This window comes from Carettochelys insculpta, chromosome 3 (genome assembly GCF_033958435.1).
Source record: "Carettochelys insculpta isolate YL-2023 chromosome 3, ASM3395843v1, whole genome shotgun sequence".
In the NCBI taxonomy this organism is placed as follows: domain Eukaryota; kingdom Metazoa; phylum Chordata; order Testudines; family Carettochelyidae; genus Carettochelys; species Carettochelys insculpta.
The window spans coordinates 55,551,668-55,576,739 of record NC_134139.1 but is presented as its reverse complement, the minus strand read 5'-3'; the positions used below and the strand labels follow the sequence as shown (position 1 = coordinate 55,576,739).

The following is a 25,072-nucleotide window of genomic DNA, read 5'->3' as shown; positions in this document are numbered from 1 at the left end:
AGATGAGGTAATATCTTTCTTTAGCCAATTTCTGTTGGTGAGAGAAACAAACTTTTGACTTACACAGAGCTCTTCAGGGTTGGAAAAGGTACTCAATGTCACAACTAAATGCAAGGTGGAACAGATTGTTTACCAAAAGTAGCGAACACATATTTCAGGGGACGATTTGATGTGAAGTGGCCCATTCACTTCCTTCAGTCCCAGGGGAGAAAAGTCATCTGGGCAGCATGGTTAGTGAGTTATAGATTGTTGTAATAAGCCATAATTCCAGTGACTTCACTGAGTTCATGATTTGTAGTATCTGTCGCAGTTATAAATTTAAGCACCCAGACTCATCCTTTGGAAGTGTTTTGGAGGTTTATTTTGAGAATGAAGATTGATAGGTCAGATGTAGAGTGCTTCATGAAACGTATTCACCAGCAGGTGATATGGTGGTTTTGTCTTTTATCATTTTCCTGTGTCTATGTGAATTCATTCAAGAATGTAAGGATTGCTTGGTTTCACCCATATAACTGTTGGGAAATCTGGTGCAGTAAACCCGCAAAATACACAGCTTCAAGTTGTGCGTAACTCAGTTCAACATGAGTTAAGCACAACTCGAAGCTGCTCTGCTAGCTGCCCCTTCTCCCTGCCTTCTCCCAGCAGTGCTGCTGTTAGAAGGCAGCTCCAGGAAGGCCAGGGGAGCTGGGAACCAGGCGACAGCCTGGTTCCCGTCTCCCCTCCCCAACGTGCGCAAAAATTTGAGTTTTGCAGGGATTGCAGGAGCACAACCTCTGTGTAACTCGAGGGTTTACTGAACATAATTTTGTTGGGCGCTAAAAGTCATGGACCAAATAGAGACACTGGATTTATGGCTTATTTCAAAAATGTGTAATTGACTAACAACTCCTGCAACTACATTTCCCCCTCCATCTTTTGCTTCTCCCTCTATGACTGGTGAGGTGTTAATCAGCCACCATGTCTCAAAAGGTCCTTTGACATTTGAATCTGCTTATGCAAAACAACTGTTTCACCTTGTATTTAGCTGTGACAATGTGAATATGTTTTCAGGAAAGAAGAGCTCCGTGTAAGCTCAAAAGCTTTTCTCTCACCCACAGAAATTAGCTAGTAAAAGATATTAGCTCACCCATCTTGTCTCTCTAATGTTCTGGACTCTATATAGCTTCAACAACATTGCATTTTCAAAACTGTATTTTATGTATAGCAGAATATAGATGTGGAAAGTGAAGGTGCTTGTTCATGAGCACAGAGGATATGTGAAATTCATCTGTAGTTCATGCTGATGTAGTTTTTTTAACAAATATCTCATGGGACTTTATTAATACTAAACTAAGTAGATTCTAAACAAAACCTTTCTGTATGAATTCTCTGCTTAGGGCAATCCTTGTTTCTACCAATTTATTTTTAAATTTAAAATACGTATTTCCATTTTATTCCAAGAAACAGTGAAAAACAAGTTAGGATTTTTCTGATTTATATGTAGCTTTTATATCTCAATAAAGATTAGTTATTTAATGTTAAAAACAGATTTTGCCGGAGTTTATTCCATAATGTTAATCAATTGCCTCTCTTCTCCCCAGAAAAATCCTTGACTTGGCCATGATATTTAAAAAAAAATTAGCAATTTTTTCACTTAGGCATGACATGTTATATAGTAAATTTTATCTTTCACTTTTTTGAGCCCTCATTGCTGTTTTCAAAATTTCTTACCTAGATATATTTTCATATCAGACTTGTTTTGTTTGATTCTGTGATTAGGTTGCATTTCCCCAAATGGAGTAATTTATTATATATAATAAGCATATGGTTCAAGGGCCAAATTTTGCCTTTGTCTACATTTGAGTAATGCCACAGAATTTTCTTATTCTCAAGTTCATATGCCAATCTATATATGATATTGTTTAAGAAATTGTGATAATCTTTTACCCTTGTTAAACATATTTAATATTTTCTAGGATCATTATGATTTTGGTATGAGAGCCATAAAGACAGTTTTATTGAGAGCTGGACAGAAGAAAAAAGAATTAAAAATGCAGTAAGATTCTAATTTCTCCTACGCTATAGTATTAAAATATAGGTCATTATTATGGTGTCTATACAAGCAAAATAACATTAAATCTCAACTAAAATAATGGGAACAGGGACTTTTAACAAGATTGTTGACCTGCATACTGACTGTAGCAATCCAGTGGATGTAGGGATGTTTTATCACAAGATGGAAATTGGAAGACTGAGGAGACCTGTTATAATCAGTACTGTAAACAAGCTAAAATGTAAAAACACTTTTAAATTGTGCAGAAGTCTTAATGGTAATCACTTTGAAGATTCCAGCTTTCAAACAAGTGACATAAATATTAACTCCATTGATGAAACCTTTATTTCTCATCACATGCTTCTTATGAGTGAGCACAGAAGCGCTGTTAGAGCTTTTTTATGTTGTGAATTGATACAAAGCCTTTGTAATAATGAATCCTACTTTCAGACAGCTGAATTTTAAATATTAAGGCTCCAGAACTGTGAACTGCTGAACCCCCTGCCTTGCCCTCACCCCGCAGTCTTGCACCAGCTCCATTTGAGGGTGGGGAGAGCTAGACGAGGACCCTGGGGCCAGCCAGCCCCATCCAGGCTGGAGGGCCCCCCAGTCCTGCACCCAAGCCCAGACCAGCCTCAGTAGCTGCAGCCTGGCAGCCACATGTCTGGAGGGCCTGACTTCAGGGCTGCGGTGAGGAGGCCACAGGCTATACAGCCACCCTCTGGCACCAGAATACACTGGCCGAGAGGCAGCTGGCCCTGGATGAGGCCAAACTTAACTGGCGGTGGAACGTGTTAGGGGAAGATGTAGGAATGCTGTGCACAGTGTGCAGGGCCCTCAAAGACCTGCCCCTAGCTGTTCCTGCCCCCTCACCCAAACTGCTCCAGTCCCAGACGATGCCCCTGAGGCTGAAGCTGCCCTACTTCCCCGGTGCCTTTCTCCGGCTGCCCTGAGGAGCCTTGGGGCCTGGCTTGTAGCCACAGTGGACCCCCTCAAGGATGAGCTGCCAGTCAGGGCCTGTGGTGGGCTGTTCATATTGGAGGGCAGCCTCAGCCATCCAGTCATGGGGAAGGGTCCCCTCATGCACCTTGATGAGGTTGCAGAGGGTACAGCAGGTGCCCACAACCTGGGGGACATTCTCCACCCCCACATAAAGGTGTGTGAGGAGGCATCTAAACTGCACCTTCAAGCAACTGAAGGCACACTCTACAGGGTACTGGGCCCATCTGAGTCAGGCATTGAACAGCTTCTGGGAGGGGGTGAGGCGGCCCGTTTATGGCTGTACAAGCCAAGGCTGCAGGAGGTAGGCTGGGTTGCCCACAAGGCAGAGCAGCATGGTAATATCCCCAATGGCACATTCCTGCTGGGGGATGTAGGTGCCAGTCTCCATCCTCTACAGGTACAGAGTGGAGATGCGAAGGACACGTGTCTTGTGCCCGGCCCAGCCAGCCCACATAGATGTCAGTGAACCACCCCTGAGATTCCACCACTTCCTGAAGCATGATTGAATGGTACCCCTTGCAATTTACATAGCAGCCAGTGTTGTGGTCTGATACCCTGATGGGGATGTGCGTCCCATCAATCACCTTGAAGTACTAGGGGACCCCAAGCCCAGTGAAGCTCTCAACAACTGTGTCTAGATCCCGGATGCACGTGAGCCTCTGCACCAACATGTTGATGGCTCTCAAAATCTGCAAGGGACAGAGAGCAAGCACACTTGTGGTTGTGCACAGGCTGTCCCACCCCTCCACTGGGGCACCCTTTCAGCAGCAGGCTTGTGTAGGTCCTCCGGGGCTAGGCCTCCCTGCCCCACCACCCCTGGGTCCAAGCCCTCACCCTTCTGGTCCCTGAGGTCCCCCTTGCCTGACAACCCCCTCCCTACTCTCCTAGCTGGGCCAGGGCCCAGAGCATGGCTTACCTTGAGGACAACAGTCCCAACAGTGGACTTCATAGACTCCTAGGGCTGGAAGGGTCCTCAGGCCGTTATCGAGTCCAGCCCCCTACCTAAGGTAGGATCATCCTCAAATAAATCATCCCAGCCATGACTATGTCAAACCAGGACATAAACACCTCTAGGGCTGGAGGTTCCACCATCTTTCTCGGTAACGCATTCCACTGCTTCACCACCCTCCTGATGAAATAGTTTTTCCTAATATCCAACCTACACCTCTTCCTCTGTAACTTCAGATCATTTCTCCTTGTTCTACCGTCAGTCTCTCTCCAGCCTTTTTAGAGCTCCCTTTCAGGAAGTTGAAGGCTGCTGCCAAATTGCCCCTCAGTTTTCTCTTCTGCAAGCTAAATAAGCCCAAATTTCTCAGCCTCTCATCATTGGTTGTATGCTTAATTGTTTTCTTTGCCCTCCACTGAACCCAGTCCAACGTATCCACATGCTTTCTATTCTGGGAGGCCCAGAACTGGATGCAATACTCCACATGTGGCCTCACGAGTGCCAAATAGCGGGGAATAACAACTTTTCTAGCTCTCCTAGAAATACTTCTCCTAATGCACACCAATATGCCAATAGTACTGCTGAAAATGTTCTGAGAGCACAGTGGATCACAATTCGAATATAAGGTAGTATCATGCAGTTGCAAAAAGGCAAATATTCCATGGTGGATTAACTGCAGTATTATACGTAAGGCATGAGAGGTAATTGTTAGGCTCTGCTGGGTACTGATTAGGCCTCACAGGAGGTAGTGCTTCCCGTTTTGGACAAAACATTTTCAAACGTGGCAAATGTAAGTGAGTGAAGAGGACAATAACAAAAATGATGAAAGATTTGGAATACATATCTGAAAATGGGGCCAGTGCAAGTGCTGGAGGAATACATGGTGCCAGCACTGGGGGAGCAACATCAAACCCTAGTGCAGCACCAGGTCTCACCGGCAGCACTGCAGAAAGCCAGGATCAAAACTAACAGTTCCCTCCAGGAACCATAGCCTGCATTCGTTAACTAGATCACCATGGGGGCACCATTCACCATCTGCCAGTCCACCCTACCACCACAGAGATACTGTGAATGGCTATCATCCTAATTACAAGGCACTGAGGTATTGTCAATCACCTCACTCCCATTACTCTGCAGTGTACAGAGGTCGATTACGCATAGTGGTTATTCAATTTCCAGATGCCCTCACATCACCACGTTCTTCTAGGGCTAATAGATATTGTGACTGTAGAAGTTCCTTTTGTTGCAACATGAGCCTTATTACTCTAAGCTTCGATCACATTGATAGGTCTGTCGCTACAGCAGTCCCATCAGGGATCACTTAAGGGTATCCTCCACTCTTACACAACACCAACCATCTTGTCTCTTGTTTGTCTCCTCACATAGGCTGTGTCTACACTAGCCCAAAACTTCGAAATGGTCATGCAAATGGGCATTTCGAAGTTTACTAATGAAGCGCTGAAATACATATTTGGTGCCTCCTTAGAATGCTGGCGACCGCGGCACTTCGAAATTGACGCAGCTCGCCGCCACGGGGCTCCTTTTCGAAAGGACCCCAGTGACTTCGAAATCCCCTTATTCCAAACAGCAGATAGGAATAAGCAGATTTTGAAGTTGCTGGGGTCCTTTCAAAAAGGAGCCCTGTCTGGATGAGCCACGCGGAGGTGAGCCGCATCAATTTCGAAGTGCCGTGGCCGCTGGCATTCTAATGAGTCACTGAATATGTATTTCAGCACTTCATTAGTAAACTTCGAAATGCCCATTTGCATGGCCATTTCGAAGTTTTGGGCTAGTGTAGATGTAGCCACAGTGGAAAAAAAAACATAGAAATGCATGATAACATCCAGAAGGTGGGTCTCAAATCACACCTTTCTCCTGACTCACCAACAGCTCAGTCTGATGTTTCACAGTGAAACAGTCTCACCCATGCACCATTCTTCTCCTGATGATCTGAAACAATTCCAAGATCTTTTTAAGAGAGTGGCAATTAGTCAGGAGATTATTTTAACAGAAATACCAGAAAAGCTTCTAAAAAAATTTACAATCACCTACAATGGCCAGAGTAGCCCTACCTCTTGATGAGGCTGTAATGGAGACAACAGACGAGATCCTGCAAAACCCTGCCATGGTTACACCCACCAATAAATAGGCTGAGAGAAAATATTTTGTTCTTTGAAGATCCCCAGTTTCTTGGGATTGGTGCAAAAACAGTATTACAATCTTCCCTAGGAACAGCAGACACTACAGCCAGGTCTTTAGCATCAGCAATAGTCATCAGGTGAGTGTCTGGACATCAACCTTCCAGGTTCCCTAAGGAGGTCCAAGCCATGATTGAGGATCTTCACTTTGAGATGTCTTGTCTCTGAAGAAAACACCAACGAGATGCTGCACTCTTTCAAAGACTCAAGGGTCATCTTGTGTACGCTGGGTATCTAAACAGCCACTGAAAAGCATAAGCACAACCAACAATACAATTACAAATACAAACCACTTACATTTAATAACAGACAATATGACAATAGACGGCGTCGAAAACAGCCTAAAAGGAGACAGGTATCAAGACAGGCTCTGACACAGCAGGCTGTCTTGACCGCCAGTCATTTTTGAAGTTTTGGTCGAGAATCGGACAGCCCCCTTAAATCACAGGGCCTGGACAGAGCTGCACGCCATCTTCACCTCAAGGCTAGCAGCTTTCTACCCTGCTTGGCAAACCATCACGACCGAATGCTGGGTCTTGGAAATTGTACAAACTGGTTATGTGATTCCATTCATCTCCAAACCCCAGCCACATTCCCCATCTCCATCTCTTTTCAGGGACCCCCTGTCATGAGACTTGTGCTATTGTCAGAGGCACAATTCCTTTTATGGCTAGGGACCATAGAAGGGAACCTATTGAGTGCAGGGGAAGGGTATTCTACTCCCAATATTTCCTTACATAGAAAAAAACAGGGGGTTGGAGACCCATACTAGACCTCAAGAACCTGAACTGGCACATACTTTGTCAAAGATTCAAGAGGGTGACCCTAGCCATGATAATCCCTGCTCTACAGAAAGGGTTGTCCACTCTTGACTTCCACAATGCGTGTTTTCAAATAGCTATCCACCTGTCCCACAGGAGATATCTCAGATTCATTCTAGCAAATCAACACTATAGTACAGAGTACTTCATTTTGGCCTACGTATGGCACCAACCGTCTTTTCAAAGGTCCTGGCAGTAGCCCCTGCACATTTAAGAGCAAAGGGAGTGACCATCTTCCCCTATCTAGATGACTGCCTGGTAAAGGGCCAATCCTTGACTCAAAACAAGCAAGCAACAATTCTCACAAAAAATCTTTTCTCCTACCTTAGTCTATGCATAAATCTACCAAAGTACACAAACTCCCATGCTTGAATTTATAGGGCACTTTAGGACTCTGAAACCACTACAACCTCTCTTCATCCACACAGGCTGCAGAGAATTCAGTATATCATAAACAAGCTGCAACTCTCTCCTACTGCCGCTGCCAGAAAGTGCCTATGCCTGCCAGGCCACATGGCAGCAACAGTATTGGTCGTTCCACATGCACACCTCTGACTGAGATCTATTTAAGCCTGGTTCAGAGCAGTGCTCATGTCCCATATACATCCGCTGAACAGAACATTGAGCATCCCAGCTCCCTCACCTGGTGGATGCAACCCTGTAATGTATGCCTAGGGATGCCATTCCAGAGGATGCTTCCAACTATCACAATAACAATGGATGTCTCCTTACAGGGCTGGGGCACTCATCTTAAAAACCAAGTAGTTCAGGGCACATGGTCACCGCATGAGCAGCTCAAACACATCAACCTCCTAGAACTGGGGGCAGTCCACTATGCATTCATGCTTTTTTCCATGCAGATCTCCAACAACACAATCCACATACTGACGGACAACACAACAACAATGTACTACATAAACAAACAGGGCAGAGTAAGTTCGAAACAACTGTGACAGGAAGCAGTGCAACTTTGGGAGTGGTGTATCCCGTGACAAATACACATTGTGGCGACCTACATACCGGGAAAGAACAACATCTTTGCGGACAAACTCAGTCACAATTTCAATCCAGATCATAAGTGGGAAATCAACAGGTGTACTATCTGCCACATCTTTCGGAAAGGGTGTGGGGGCGGGGTCACAAACCTTGGCCTGTTTGCTACAGCTGCCAACACACACTGCCCCTAATTTTGCTCCATACATGGAGTAGACCACAAATCACTGGGGGATGCATTCAACATCACATGGAATGCACCTTTAGCGTATGCATTCTCACTGATCTCTTTCATCCAGAGGGTCAGGGCCAAAATAAAGCAGGATGGAGTGCAGGTCATACTCCTAGCACACACATGGCCCCAGCAGACCTGGTTCTCCGAACTGCTGCAGCTGTTACCCACACCATCTTCCTCCCACACTGCTGATTCTTAAGTATCTGAAAGTTTATTTCAGGTTACATGGACTCAGTTATGAAAGCATTATAGAGCCAGCCTGCTGGAGTCTACCTTCTGGCACATGGACCCTTGGAGACCACAAGACAAAGGATTTAAGATGGACACTGCTAAGTCCACACATTGTTCATTCTTGTTGTTGTTTCTTGTGTTCCAGGACAGAGCCCCTTCCTTTCCCCATAGTCCTTTGAGGGTCCACACCCACCTGACTCAGGTGGGCTGTTCTGGCAAACTGCCATTGGTTGAATCCCAGGATACAGTCTCAAGTTTCTGAATTGTCTCAGTCCAGGTCACCTGACCATTGCACTGCACCCCATTGATAGGTCCCAAGCATTTGGAATGTGGATTCTGTGTCTGAGCACCTGGTTTCCACACTATTGTTCAGCCCAATGTCCTGACTAGGGCTGAGTTTACACCTCCTGTTATGAAGCTTAGCACTGAAACATTCTCTAATAGAGCTACATAGCTAAAATCTATAACTTTACTTAAATACATATATGATACAGACATGGGAGTAGCATACGTAGATTCAGGCATCATTAGCTTTCATTAGACACCTCACATGACGCCCTTAGCAATAGCTACAATGGGCATTAAATGGCTTCCAGATCCAATATAAAAATCCAGCCATGTGACAGAAGGCAATTCCACAACTACAAGCCAGTTTCTTTCCCTGTGAGGGCTCCTGACAAGGGCTTGCCAGGGTTGCTATCACCTAATACAACCCAAAGGTGACAAGACCTGGCTTCAATGCCCAAACAGCTGGGCAAGCCTAAGCCCAGTGTGGCTCAAAAACCTAAAAGCATGTCATTGCTGTCACAAACACCATGCCCTGCCACTAGCAAAAATAATGGGTCAATCAAAGCCCTACACTTGACCCCATCAGAATGGCAAAGTAAAGGGTTCACAGGTGCAATACCACTACTGGCTGGACACACTCAGCCTTCAGGATGCGTATTTCCATGTGCCTATCCATCCGGCCCACAAGAAATACCTCAGATTTATGGTGGTTGGACAATACTTCTAGTAGAGGGCGGCCCCTCAGTATAGAAAGTATGGGGATGTATTGTAGCGGGTCCGGTGGAGGGCAACGAAGATTATGGGGGGGCTGGAGCACATGACCTATGAGGAGAGGCTGAGGGACTTGGGCTTATTTAGTTTGCAGAAGAGTGATAACCAACTTCAACAACCTGAAAGCGGTCTCTAAAGAGGATGCAGAGAAGCTGTTCTCAGTAGTGATGGATGGCCGAACAAGGAGCAATGGTCTCAAGTTACAGCAGGAGAGATGTAGGTGGGTACTAGGAAAAACTGTTTCACCAGGATAGTGGTGAACCATTGGATTGCTTTACCTAGAGAGATGGGGGAATTTTCCCCTAGAGGTTTTTAAGTCACAGGTTGACAGTCATGTCTGGGATAATTTAGTTAGGGTGGAGCCTGCTTTAGGCAAGGGGCTGGACTCAATGACCTCCTTAGGTCCCTTCCAGCCCTAGGATTCTATGGTTCTGTGTTGTCCCCAATGCTTGGCTACATTTCCGCTGCCTTCAGCACTGGCTGGCGTCAGTATATACCCTGCCAAACATCACATATACAGGCAGGTGATGATACTGTTGAAGCACAAGACTTCTCTGTGTTTAGGTGGCTAACACTCAGCTTTATTGAATTCAGTAAGGCAACAGATGAGCCAAACTGGACACTAGTAAAACCAGGTCCAGCAAGGCTGCTTCATGCAGCTAACTCTAGTATTTTATACCCTTAGACAAACAAAGCCCGCTGTCAGAGGCAATTAGTTAGCGAATCGTAAATCACTTCCCAAAGAGAAACCGTTATCAGCAAAGAGAAACAGGTACCTGAGAGCTGGAACCTTAACTCCAAACAGTCCATTAATGCATTCCATAGAGCTCATCCTCCCTGCCATTCCCAAATAGGTCAAGGAAAGTACAGGCTCTTGCGTGCGTGCAGAAGTAAGGGATGTGAAATGGCTTCTTATACAAGATAGTTTCCACAATACCTCAGAGGGTAATTGAGTCTCGACACTGGTGGACCTAAGAACAAAACATTCTAGTAGGGGTCCTGTTTCACTGTGCTCAACTAGCTCATCAAATTACAACATATGCTTCGCTTTTTGGTTGGGGAGCGCATTACCAGCAATATTACATCCAAGGTTGATGGACCAAGGACAAACAGAGATTGCATATCAAATTTCTCAAGATATCAGCTGTTTTTCTTTGAGTGTCCCCAGGAGTGCTCTACCTTAGGTGTCATGCTTGTCCTGGCACAGCAGCTCGGAGATCTTCATAGCCGTTTTCAGCCAGACCACACATGCGTGGGCTCTGATGTAACATTTTGTGCCTTTTCACTCATGTGCATGGTCCAGACTCAGCCAGTTCCTCTCAACCACCAGCGGCTGCAGACAGAGCTTATCCTCAGCCTTGAGCCTTGTTTATCTTCTTCTTCTTTTGGTTCATTGTACCTAAACCAGAGACTTACTATAGTTAAAGTTAGAAGATTAAAGTTTGCTAGAGAGAGAGAAACTTATATAATCATTCCTGGCACTGCCGGTTTTAAAAATGTGACACGTGCTGTGAGGCAATGCCCAACTCAGATGGTCACTCCAAATGTATTCAATGTTTGGGTGGGAGAGCACGTTCCCCAGAAGTGTCTGCATTGTTCAAAACTTGCCACACGAGCTCAGAGAGACAGGGAGATATGGTTGTGTATGATCCTGTTTGACAAGTCCGTACAGCTGTCTTCTCTTGAGAGTGCTGAGCCTTCCCAAGATAGCCAGCACAAGCGCAGGGCGCTCTCCTCTGAAGCTTCCGCACAAAGCAACCAAGAGCCTCCCTGACTTGATCGTTGCCTAGTTTGCCCAGAGGAACAACGAGTGAGGCTGAGGGCATCATGGAGATGGTCTCTGGCTCATCTGAAAAGGCCAACACCAAGAAATCACTTCCTTCAATGGTACCAAGGTACGAAGCAGAACCCGGAAGTATATCAGTTCTGGATTGTTCTAAGTTGGCACCAACAGCCTCTGCACCACAATGTTTGGCACCAACAGCCCCAAGTCCAGTGACACTGTCTGCTCCAACACCAACTGTGGCACCAGCAAAGGCACCGTCTCATGTGGCACTGATGCCAACTCCGAGCTCTTGCGGCACCTGCAACAACTGCACCTAGCTGTGAATCATTGGCACTGAGCGCACCAGTGCCAGCTATTGCTTAGCCTACTACAGACCTGACTAAAGGACCAGCACTAGAAAAGGACCCAAAGCATACCAAAGCCAAGTATGACGGTGTTGTTGAGAGCTACATTCCCACCAAGGTCATTATCTCACACCCCTCCCCGAAGTTGTTTCATCATTGCCTATGACCATACTTTGACCAGTGGTCTCAAATGACAACAGACAAATGGGTGTTAGAAGTAGTGTCCTGGGTTACGTCATCCCTCTCCGGGCCATTCCATCCACCACCCTTCCTATCCTGTCCCTCTTCAGGGAGCCCTGTCAGGACATTGTACTTCGACAAGAGGTGGATCACCTCTTCGCCATAGGGGTGGTGGAACCAGTACCAGATGAGTTCAGAGGGAGAGGCTTCTACTCCCGATACTTCCTCACCCAGAAGAAGTCAGGGAAGTGGAAAGCATTGTTCCTGGTGGAGGCCCATACTGACCTTCAAAATTTAAACTGTCATCTGTGAAAACAGCATTTCAAGTGGTTATGCTGACCTCCATAATTCCTGCGCTAGATCGCAGTGATTGGTTTGCAGCTTTCGATCTCCAGGACATCTACTTTCTTATAAACATCCATCCTGCTCACGGACAATTTCTACTGTTCGTGGTGGACAATGCACACTTCCATTACTGGGTCCAATCCTTCAGCCTTGCTACAGCTCTGAGGGTATTTTCCAAGACCCTCACAGTGGTAGCAGCGCACCTTTGACTGCTTGACATCATCTTCCCATATCGAGATGACTGTCTTGTCAAAGGGGTATCTCAAGCAGAAATCGTCACCATGATACATGTTACAAGAGTCACTTTCCACTCGTTGGGCATTGTCATGAAAGACCGGAAACTGATTCTGGAGCCCACACAAAGTATAGAGTTTATTGGTGTTCAATTAGACTCTATCACGGCCCACGTGTACCTTCCTCTCCAGTGTTACCATACCACTCAAGACATCATTCATTTGATGTCTACAAGCTTGAGGGTGCAGATTATAACTTGCTTGCAGCTCATGGGACACATGGCTGCCACTACTTATGTTGTCCAAAAGGCATGCCTGCAGTTTCGATGCATCCAGCATTAGGTAGCAACTGTATACAGACCCATAAATCATGATTTCCGCAAGTGGGTCATGGTGCCAATGACATCCTCCAATCCTTACAAAGGTGGACGATGCCAGACAACCTGCTCTGAGGCATCCAGTTTCATCAGGCACAGCTAGGTGCAGTGATAACAACAGATGCCTCTCTCCTGGGATGAGGAGCCCAGCTCACCTGTCAGTCTTTGCAGGGTCAGTTGCCCACTACAGAAGTGTCTGTCCATATCAACTCAGAGTGGTGCACAACACCTGCAAACACTTTCTACCATGCATATGCAGTGCACCTGTCAAAATACTCCCAGACCATATGGCTACGGTGTACTACTTCAATTGTCAAGGAGGAGCACACTCCCACTCTCTTTGTGCAGAGGCGATCCGCTTGTTTAACTGGTACATTCGCAATAACGTAACGCTGGTAGCTTCATACTCGCCAGGCATCAACAGTACAGAAGTGGATGCCTTGAGCAGATGTTTCACACCAGACGATGAATGGGAGGTCTGCCGTGACATTCTTCTTCCTGTGTTTTACCAGCGGGGATTCCCAGTCACAGACTTATTTCCACCCATCTGAATTGCCAATGCAATCGATACTGCTCCAGAGCAGATCTGGAACTGAACTCCCTGGGCGATGCATTGTTAATCAATTGGAGGAGTTCGCTACTCTATGCGTTTCCCCCAACAATGCTAGTTCCCAGAGTGCTAGAGAGAGTCAACAGGGATGGAGCCAAGCTCATACTGATAGTGCCTGCCTGGGCACGCCAGCACTGGCTCCCTGTTCTGTGCATGATGCAGTTCCTTCTTTGTCCCACAGATCTGTTGACTCAGAATCAGGGGGTGATCGTGCACGCACAGCCTCGTGCTCTCCACCTCATAGCCTGGCTCATTGCTGGTTCAGCAGTGCCAAAAATCTCTGCTCAGACGAAGTGAAAGAGGTCCTCATGCAGAGCAGATGACAGAATACACATAAGACTTACCTTTCTAAGTGGGAGCAGTTCACAGTCTGCTGCTCCTCCAAATAACTATCTCCAAGTGAAGTGCCAATTCATACTATTCCAGACTACCTGATGGACCTGAAACAGCATGGTCTAGCATTGGCATCTTTGAAAGTGCCCCTGGCTGCCATATCAGCATTCAGGCGCACAATCAATGGCACATCAGCCTTTATGCAACCAATTATAGCATGTTTCCACAAAGAACTGTCTAACCTATACCCCAAAGGCGACCAGTTGTGCCCCCGTGGAGTTTGGACTTAGTTCTAGAGACACTCATGAGAAGCCCATTTGAGCTTGTGGCTACAGCAGAGACACTCATGAGAGGCCCATTTGAGCTTGTGGCTACAGCCCCGCTCAGATTGTTGACGTTAAAGACTGTGTTCCTCCTGGTGTTTACATCTGTCCGAAGGGTGAGTGAGCTGTCTGCCCTTTGGTGATCGCACCACGTACTATTTTCAACAAGGACGGATTTGGTACTCAGATTATATCCCCACTTTATCCCCAAGGTCGCCTCAGAATTCCACATTAACAAGCCAGTAGTGCTCTGGATATTTTACCCTAAACTGCATTCCTCCGCATGTGAGATGCAACTGCACACATTGGATGTGAGAAGGGCCCTAGCTTTCTACGTCGGCAGAACCAAACTTTTTTGGAGGACTGAGAGGTTGATGATGTCTATAACCTGTCACTCTAATGGGGAGGTGTTATCTTCACAGAAGTGTGTAACCTTATCACATCCCTTTCACATCACAACTTGCTGTTCCCAGCAGGGCATGTCCTTACCGTGGCAGCCAATAGCACTCTTGACCAGAGCAATGGTGGCATTGATGGTGTTCTTCAGAGGAGTCCACCTTCACAACATCTGCAGGTGGTGACCTGGGCATCCTACAACACATTCGTCAGGCACTATGCCACCCACCAACAGATGACTGGGGATATCTCCTTGTCCACAGTGGTTCTGTCTGTCCTGGACAAGACTTGAATCTGGTATCCACCTCCTTGTTTATTCAGGGGGTAGTTCTGCTTACTTGGTCACCTAAGATGGAGCACCCAGGGGGACATTGAAAGAAGAAAAAGTTATTCACCTTTGTGGAGTAACAATGGTTCTTTGAGGTGTGTCCCTGTGGGTGCTCCATCACCCACCCTCCCTCCTCACTTCAGATTCTTCTTCTGTGTTCTCCTGCTTCAGATTTGAAGCTGTTTCAAGGAACTGGCTGAGTCTAGACCATGCACGTAATTGAAAGGGCACAAAACAGCTCATTGGAGCCTGTGAATGCACAGTCTGGCCGCAAATAGCTGTGGAGATCTCCAAGCTGTGGTGCCAGGGCAAGCCTGACACCTAATGTGGAGCACCCATGAGGACACATTTTGAAGAAACATCGTTACTGCACACAGGCGAGTAACCTTTTTTTTTAATGCTTGTAAACACTTTCTACTGCACATTCAAAACAAGACCATATGGATCCTCGTGGACAATACCACAACCAAGTTTTATATCAATTTTCAGGGAGGGGCCAGGTCACAATCACTTTGTGCAGAGGTCATAAAACTATGGAACTGGTGTATTGGGCACAACACCATCCTCACAGCATCATACATGCCAGGCATGACCAATACACTTGCAGACTCTCTGAGTCATTGTTTCTTCCTGGACCATGAATGGGAGCTCCACCACAAAGTGACCCAACAGCCTTTTCAGATGTGGGAACATCCAGCTATAGGTCTCTTTACAACACCAGAAAACTCCAGATGCAGCCAGTATTGTTTGAGAGCAGACAGAGGTCACAAATCTCTGAGAGATCCCTTTCTCCTCTCCTGGAATTCTCAGAAAAATCCAGACAGATGGAACACAAATTATCCTCGTTTCTCCCACATAGCTGGACAGATCTGGTTTTCTTTACTCTCTCACCTATCTTGTTGTCCTCCTTACATGCTTCCCAGCAGTCCAGACTTACTCTCTCAGAACAAAGGCTCCATGCTTCACTCCAGACTGCATACTCTCCACCTGATAGCCTGGTTTCTGTGTGGCTCCCAAAGGATATGCTCCACTACTCTCAACAAGTGAGAGGTGTGTTGTTACAGAGCAGACAAGAAGCAGCATACAAAATTACTTCTCAAAGTGGAACTGCTTCTCATCCTGGTGCTCTGAAAGGGGCATACAACCCACAAAAGCCCTGTTTCATGTGCTTCTTGACTACCTTCTTAAAAGATACCCACCTATCACTGTCTTCACTCTGAGTCTACCTTTCGGTGCTTACAGCCTTCGATCCCCCTATAGAAAAATTATTGGTGTTCACTCACCCAATTGTGAAGAGGTTTTGCAAAGGTTTACAAAACATTATGCCTCCTTGTAAACCCATATCTCCGGCTTGGGACTTGGAATTTTTCCTTCATACCTTGTTGGGACCACCATTCAATTCAATGGACACATGTTCTCTAGCTATGTCAACCATGAAAATCCTGTTTCTAGTGGCTATAATATCAGCTCAAAAAAGTGAGCAAGCTAGCTGCTTTGATGGACTTTTCACCATACACAATCTTCCACGAACACAAAGTGGTATTACAACCCCATCCTTCATTTCTATTGAAAGTATGCTTTCAATTCCACATCAACAAAACTATAATCCTTCCTACCTTCCATCCCAGACCTCACACTTCCATATAAAGGCCATACTGCACACACTAGATGGCAGAAGGGCAATATCCTTTTACATAGACAGGACACAGTCATTTGGAAAATCTCAAAGGCTATTTTTATCCATTGCAGAAAGGTCAAAGGGATTCCCTTGTCATCCCAACTTGTATCAAGACTTATCTTCATGCATAGTGCAATGCTATTCTATTCTAAATAAACCCCTGCTGGCATTTCCAAGAGCACATTCTATGAGATCAGTTGCAACATCGACAGCCTTCCTAAAGGGAGTGCTATCACAGGACATATTTTGTGCAACCATGTGGTCCTTCTAATTGTAGGGGTCTGTCCGTAGCCCAGCATATAAATTAAAGAGAGACATACAAAGTCCTGTGGATCTTAAAGTGTGGCCTACCATCAGGTTTAATAGACTCAGATGGGAAGCCATGTTAGTCTGTAGCTTCACAGATAACAAGCAGTCCTAGAGCACCTTAAAGACTAACACATTTATTTAGCAGCTAATGAGCTTTTGTGGGTAAATGAGGAAGTGCGCCTAATAAATAAAAGTGTTAGTCTTTGGGGTGCTCCGGAACTGCTTGTTATTCATCAGGTTTAAGTATAATGAAGCCCGTGATGCTTTTTGTGACGTGCCAGTGTAAATTAATGGGTAGCAGGTTCAAAACTAACAAAAGAAAGTTTTTCTTCACACAGCGCACAGTCAACCTGTGGAACTCCTTACCAGAGGACGCTGTGAAGGCCAGGACTCTAACAGAGGTTAAAAAAGAGCTCGATAAATATTTGGAGGTTAGGTCCAAAGATGACTACTAGCAAGGGGTAAGGTATGGTGCCTAGCCTTTTGTTGAAGGCGAGAGATGGATGGTAGGAGACAAATCGCTTGATCATTGTCTTTGGTTCACCTCCTCTGGGACACCAGGCATTGGCTATTGTCAGCAGACAGGATACCGGGCTGGATGGACCTTTGGTCTGACCCAGTATGGCCGTTCTTATGTGTCCGAGCCCAGCCTGTGCGAATCAGGGGCAGCTTCTATTAGGCCACTTGCAGGAGGGAGACTCCCCTCCAGGACGCTCCTGGGTGGCCATCCTGGGAATTAGCTCAGTCCAACAACACCCCTTCCTCTAGCAGTGTCTCCTCCATCACTTCTGCTCTATCTCTGGGACCCACATTACTCCCAGGTTCATGGCATCCTCTTCAGGGCCCAGCCCTCTGGCCATGCCCCACTTAGCTCCTTCCCCTCTTCCAGGGGATGGCCATCCAGCTGTGCTTTTCAGTGGCAGGCTGCAGTTCATACGCAACTCACTCCCCCCAGGGCAAGGGGAGAGAAAATGGGGGTGGAGGGAAGGCAGGCCCACCTCAACCCGATTGTAACTGCCCACAGGGGGACTTGAACGTGGGACTTCTGGAGCTTAGTGCAGGTGCCTCTACACCCTGAGCTAAAGGCTGGCCAGCTCTTGGCTTGGGCTGTGGAGGACACTTACTCTTTCTCTGTGAAGTGGTCTAGGAGCCACTCCATGGGCCAGTGAACCACACTTAGGTGTGTGGGTTACACAGGGGCCTTATGACTAGCAGCTGACTGCTGCTCCTGTTCCAGCTCCCACCATCTGTTCCTCTAGGCCATTTCCCCCAAAGCCCAGCACCTTCCTGGCCCTTTGTATCCAGGCCTCAGTCTGGCAGTCCTCAGGCAGGAGTTCCCGGTTGCCCCTACCAGCCCTGCTCTATCCAAGGTAGCCAGTCCTTTCCGCTTGCACTCCAGGGAGAGACCAATCCTGCTCTGTTGAGCAGCTCTTCTTCCATGGCCCTGATCATCTGCTCCAGAAAGCCTTCCCATGACTGGTGTTCTACAAGTCCTCCTCCCATCGGTTGGGTTTTGCGCAGCCTCACTAAGGACTGTTTTAACTCTCCATCTACCTGTACGGGGCAGCTGCTCCATCACATTGTGCAGGGTGTGTTTTTTTTTCAGGGAGCTGTTGTTGTTGCTCCCAGACGCGGGCTCCACTTTATCACACATCTTGCAATACCCAGAGTCTGTCTTAAAGCCTCGCCACTGTAGCCATAAGCTGCGGGGCAGACATAGCCTGATTCATGTCTCACTGGAGGCTGGTCGCGCTGCAGGTGCACCACTGCCCTGTTAATGCAGCTTGGCAGAAAATGCCTCTCTCTAATCAAGGAATCCAAGCAGCAGCAATCTGAACCTGACCTTCCCTCATCCAGTTGTCTTCAGTGACATGAGGGCTTTGCGTCTCATCCCGCCTCATTGTCCGGAGCTCAGTGCTTGAGCCATAATTGATTTTTGGAGGGAAATTAAATGCACAAAATAGTTAATGCAAAGTTCTTCTCCGTGTGATCGCACGAGCGCATTCCACCCTGGGGGTCAGCGTCCCAGCGTATCACCATCCGAAATTTCTTCCCTCAACAGCACCTGCTGCTGGGGGGCTTGATTGATCCTGAGAGAGGGGATTGAGACCCTGTGCACATGGGAGAGCTAACATCACAACACGCTTCGATGCTGCGGTCCCTGATGTTGTAGCGTGGGTGTAACATTGCACTGATGCAGCCGTTCTTGCTTTTTTTTTAATTTTATAGGCAATCTGTCCCCCTTAGGGTGTCATGAGGAGGAGGGAGAAAACTGGTTCTCCTTGGCCTCTGAGGATAGAACAAGAAGCAATGGGCTTAAACTGCAGCAAGGGAGGTTTAGGTTGGACATTAGGAAGAAGTTCCTAACTGTCAGGGAGGTCAAACAGTAGAATAAATTGCCAAGGTAGGTTGTGGAATTTCCATTGCTGGAGATATTTAAGAACAGATTAGATAGATGTCTATCGGGGATCGTCTAGACAGTACTTGGTCCTGCCATGAGGGCAGGGGGCTGGACCCGATGACCTCTCAAGGTCACTTCAAGTCCTAGTATTCTATGATTCTATGTCACACTATGCAATACAGTCTCACGCAGACAAAAATATGGCAGTAGCTAAAGCCATGCTGTCTTCAGTAGTTGCACCCAACCAAAACCCACCATCCAATTTAGGGGGTATTGCTCTAAGATCACCTACCGTGGAGCACCCACAGGGACAGCACTCAAAGAAGAAAGAGAAGTTACTTTGTGCATTAATGATGGTTCTTCGAGATGTGTGTCCTTGTGGGTGCTCCATGTCCTGCCCACCTCCCATCAGTTTGGTGCAATTACATAGCATCAGTGAAGTAACTTAAGAGAGAGTGGGGCTGCACATGCGATCCCTGTTCATCCCTGGCATGAACAGCATGTGCTGGGATAGCACATGCATGTCACCAATGAGTGCTGCTAGGAAAAATCTCCATTATGTGGTGCTGGGCAAGCCCAACGCCTATCTTGGAGCACCCGCAGGGGGACACATCTCGAAGAACCATTGCTACTGCATGAAGTGAGTAACTTCTCTTTGTATATAGATTATCAAAGTAGGTTGTGTAATCTCCATTATAGGATGCTTTTAAGAGGAGACTAGGCAAACATCTGTCAAGGATAGTCCAGGTATACTTGATCTAGCATCAGAGAGATGGGCTAGATGATCTCTTGAGATCCATTTCAGCTGTATATTTCTATGATTGCTGTATTACTTTACTGTGGCTTGAATTGTTTTGTTTTTTTCCCCCTTCTGTTGAATTGATTTTGTATGAATTTACTACTCCTGGGCCTAATCCAATTTTTGTTGAAGTATTAAAAATCTTTAATTTTAGTTCACTCAGAGTTGGATTGGATTCCAAATGAGCAAGGTGACCAAAACTTTGTCCCAAAGTGAAATTCAAATTAAATAAGTTTGATAACACTTTGTCCTTCCAAACTCTTTTCAGTACACAAATGTGATTATTTCTGGACTATCTACTAAAATCTACAGTATAATGCACAGTTGATTATAAATAGAACATTAGAGTGACATTTTCCTAGGGTAAGACAGACTGTCCCATATATGAAATGTAATGGGTTGACATTCTTCTTATTATTTTTCTAGAAATGATTATACTAATGTTCCAGCGGAAGAAGAAACTCACATTATAATCAACTCATTGAAAGAAGCTAATTTTCCCAAGTTTCTTGCAGAAGATGTTCCTCTTTTTGAGAACATTATTGCCGATCTTTTCCCAGGGATTACAGCTCCAAGAGCAAGCACTCTCAAACTGGAGGTAATAAAATGAGTAGGGCTTTTCTGGGATTTTGTTTTAATAAAGAAAGGGACAAAACATCTTTAATGGTTCAAAAGTTGTTACATTTTTATTAAGGGAGAAATGCTAATATTAAATAAATCAAAGTGATGTGGCTTGATAGAGATGACTTCTCCAATGGCTAGGGGAATAACATCCTTCCTGTCTGCACCATAGGCCACTCTGCAATTCCTGAAGATCTGGGCTATGTTGACACTAAAATCAATTATATTAAATTCAGTTTTGTAACACTGGGTTCTATAAATTCAAATTTGAGTATCCCCACCTCCCCACAAAGTGCCCACAAAGTGACTTAGTGCTGCCACACTAAATTGCCAGACATCAACTGTTGAAGCAGTGCACTGTGTGAACCTATCCCAGAGTTCCCTCAGTCCTATAGCATTATGGGTTTTTTCACTGGTGCAGTATGGGAAAAATGCCTCACAATTGGTTGTGGGTATGTGATGTCATCTTCCTACATTGCATTGCCCTCATTCTCCTCTCGTGGAAAGCAAATGGCCATTTTTTCAGAAGGAAAGAAGGAAAAGTAGGGAATCCCAGGTGAAAGAAAAGCAAGTAGGCTGGCTTCAGAAGGTGACTGACCCATGTAAACAGTTTGCTTGGCTGCTTTTCCTCTGTTGAAAGAACACCTTTACATGAATCCTTTTAGGTATGACTTTTGCCTGATCAGCCAATTAGTTTGCCAGGCAGGGGACTTTATATTGCCCTGGGATCACCCAGGTGACTGTGTCATCTCAACTGGTCCCTTAGCTACCTTCCCCCCACTTGAAGCCACCCCTGCTTCAGCATAATGTTATGACTTTTACATAATCAGCCAACTAGTGTGCCAAGCAGTGGACTATCATACCATCCTGGGATTACCCAGGTGACTGTGCCATCTCAGCTGGCCCCTCAGCTACTCCCCCACAACTACCACCTTGAAACCTCAGATCACTAGAAACATCATCTATGAAAATACTGAGGGAACAGATTACAATGCATGATATCTGTGAGGGGTAGGGGATGTTGAAGGGCCAGTTGACAGTGTCTCTTCAGGGGCTTTCTGCCAGTCCCCAGGCACATGCGGTCCCACTGAAAACATAGCAAAGACCAAGCTCCATGACTTGTGGGGCATATAAGGGGCCATCCAGTCTCCCCACCTTCCCCTGGTGACAGCCAGCCCCTGAAGTCTTTGCTGTGTGTGGGGACTTGCCTGCCCCCCAGCAACTGCCAGTCCCCAAAATCTGTGCTTCAGGAGGGGTAGAATTTCCACCGGTGACAGCCAGGCACCAAAATCTTTGCCACAGGGGGAGTCTTCTACTCAGCGCTATCCAGCCTCTGAAATCTTTGCCACAGGGGCTGGAGAGCAGACTTCTCCTTGGCAACAGCCAGACCACAAAATCTTTGCTGTTGGCGGGAGACATTCCACCCCCACTTCAACAACCAGGCCCCAAAAATCTTTCCCACCTTTGGAGCCTTCACTGCTCACAAGCCAGGATGTGGTGCTGTCTGGCAGCATGGTCTGCACTGTACCACAGGCACATGCTTCTATTGGGTCAAGAGCTAGGCACATGATGTTGTTGGGTGCTGGGTAGACCTCGAATGCATGCCACCTGGGGGTGGGCTGCCCCTGTACAAATGTGAACTGCAGAAAAGAAATTTCTCAGCCTCTAATACAAGCATTACCCTCACAGCCTGTGGTGCAGTGGGATAGGGTCTGGTGCCAGCTCTGAAAAAAAAGTCTTGGCCTTTCCTGCTATATCTTGCTCAGGGAAGGGGTGGATCATGACTCGATGCAATCTCTGCTCTGATAACAAAAAAATGCCAGGTGCCCACTTCTGTTTCCTGGGCTTCCTGGTTCTGAATTCATATTCACAGGCTTGCTGTTGCCTACTTCCTGCTCACCTGGAGAGCAGTGGAGATGGAAGTGGCCAGAGTGCACAACCATGTGGCATTGTGGAATACATACAGGACACCTCTGGAGGCCAATGAAGTCAATGTAAATAAATACTGTTTCCACACTTGCATTAGTCAGACCTTTTAAATTTGAACTTGGCGCTGTTCCAACTCACATGATTAGTGTAATAATGTTGACCTTAGTGCTCCCCAATATCAAACTATTGGCATTCACAGTGAAGACCGTGACATTGTAAAATTGAGCGAACTGCCTTAAAATTGACTTTATCATGTGATATAGATATAAGGTCATATACACATAGATACATTTGAGACAGATCTCCAGTACCAGATCTGCTGACTTACCCTTCTCCCTTCACAGCTTTATGGAGACCAGGGATTGGAGCCCTTTTGTGCAAGTTCCCCTTATCTGGGTTCTGTGCAGTGAAACAGCACGTGTTCTGCACCTATTAGGCTCTATAGATACATATGTACTTACCAGAAGATTGACCATAGCGGGGAGCCATGAAATCAAACTATCAGGGTTCAACAGTCGACCCTGGTACTCCTCAGTCTGGTGAAGAGTAAGGGAGATCAATGGAAGATTTTCTCACGTTGACCTTCCTCTGTGAGGATGGCCTAATAAATCAATCTTAGACACATAATCATAGCTGGAATTGCATATCTAGGAATGACTTTCAGGGCTTGTTTAGACCTGGCCTATGTGTCTGTGGAGGAAAGAGGAATCAGGGTTTTCCCTTAACATGTTTTGTTTGTGGTTCTTATTTCAGTTATATATAAGGAAATAATGTTTAGAAAGTAAGTCAACTTACTTTAGTGTTTCACATGTTGATATTAACTATCATGGGATTTTTTGTTAAAGGCGAAATTTCTTGTTTCTTTGGGAAAATTTTGAGGTTGTTCCTCTTCATTTGTTGACCTTTGCTCAAAGATCTAAATACTATGGAGGGTTTGTTTTGTTTTGTTTTCTCTTCTCAATGGTTGTGTGTAGCTGGACTTTTATATGCATATTGAGGAGAAGATGGGTCTCTGGCCATCCTCATAAAATTTCTTGTCAGACTCTTGGGCCTGATTTTCCCATGTTAAGCAATGTGCAAGTCTTTTCAGTATGGGGACCTAATTTTAAGCAGGCGATGCGTCCAATTTATGTCACTTAAATTAAGCACTTGCATACATCTTTGCAGGATTGGGACCTTACGCATAGGCTAGTGCTACACTCACCCCTAGGGGGAGCAGCTTGATGATAATGAGCAGTCTTGAAAAATGCAAAATGGCCACTCATTTACATATCCATGTGGCTCATTTACATATTTGTGGCAGAAAACGAGCAATGAAGATGTGGTTGTGCTAGCAGAAATCCCCTTTGTTGGCAGCCCCTTGGTCCTGATTTTTTCCAGGCAAAGGGACTGGCAACAGAGGGGGGTTTTGCCAGCAGAACCAAGTCATAACAGCTTGTTTTCTTCCATGAATATGCAAAATGATCTGCTCAGATATGCAAATAAGTAGCTATTTTGCATTTTTGAGACTGCTCATTATCATCATGCTTCCGGCACTAAGGTTGAGTGTAGCACTAGCCATCTATTTTGAAAGTAATTCTGTTTATGCAAAATCAGTGTGAGATTCCTAAAGCTCATTAAGAGTTAAGTTGTACATAATAATAATGCAAGTAAGTGGAAATTCTGAGCATGTTTCTTTGCACTTAAGTCATGATGTAGACTCTCTAATGAAAAGAAAGACAGGTTAATAATTTAATCTGTCAAATTTTAGCTCTGCTAAAGTGGATGCATGTGATATTAAAAGTTATTGTTGGATTTACAGTTAATCAGGCTTTTTTTGACATTGTTAATTGCATTTTGTATTCATCAGAAACATTGTTTGTTCTTTGGATATACAGTTATTTATTTAAGATTTTAAAAGGGCCCAGGGCTCCTGGCTGCTGTTGCAGCCAGGAGCCCTGGGCCCTTCAAAATGTTGTTGGAACCCCCAGTCTCCTGGCTTCAACTGCTGACACCCTGGAGTTCCCAATTGCCAATCATTAAGGACTGGCTTGGGAGAGGGGCTGCCCGAGCCCCACCTCTTCTGCCTGAGGCCCTGCCCCTTACTGAAGATGCGGGTCTCACCTCAGGATGAACTGTTAACTCCCAGCTTCTGTTCACCCCTGCTTAGCACCACTTATTGTGGAAATCATCTACTTTTCTAATTTCTTCAGCTGCTGATGCTGCTACCTTCTTAAAAATGTTCTCAGGAAAATGTGTATGTTACAGAAGCATTTACTTTGCATTTTAATTTCCATACTGTTAACTGTGCTAACAGCGTGATTTTTTTTTTAAATCTTAGAACACAATAGCTGTTGCAATGCAACAGTTATGTTTGCAGCCTTGGGCACCTCAGATAGAAAAAGTCTTACAGTTTTACAATCAAATTTTGGTAAGTGCAGCAGAACATTTTGTTAATATGACAAATGTCTTGTATTTGAGAAACAAATCCAAAAATTCTTTGAAGATATTTGACAATATCCAAAAGATCCTCATATAATCATAAACCTATTGAGAACTACAAAATTGATATTGTATTTGAAAG

At 45.6% G+C, this 25,072-nt stretch overlaps 1 protein-coding gene across 1 annotated transcript in view; it reads left to right on the top strand.

Moving 5' to 3' along the window:
- Positions 1–25,072, top strand: part of DNAH14 (dynein axonemal heavy chain 14) — a gene marked incomplete at its 5' end in the record, with an annotated part of 447,359 nt that overhangs the window by 172,937 nt on the left and 249,350 nt on the right. The window contains 4 exons of the mRNA XM_074988409.1: positions 1,956–2,035; positions 13,574–13,602; positions 20,418–20,557; positions 24,830–24,919. Of these exons, the coding sequence (XP_074844510.1) occupies positions 1,956–2,035; positions 13,574–13,602; positions 20,418–20,557; positions 24,830–24,919 (339 nt within the window). The remainder of the gene's footprint in view (positions 1–1,955; positions 2,036–13,573; positions 13,603–20,417; positions 20,558–24,829; positions 24,920–25,072) is intronic.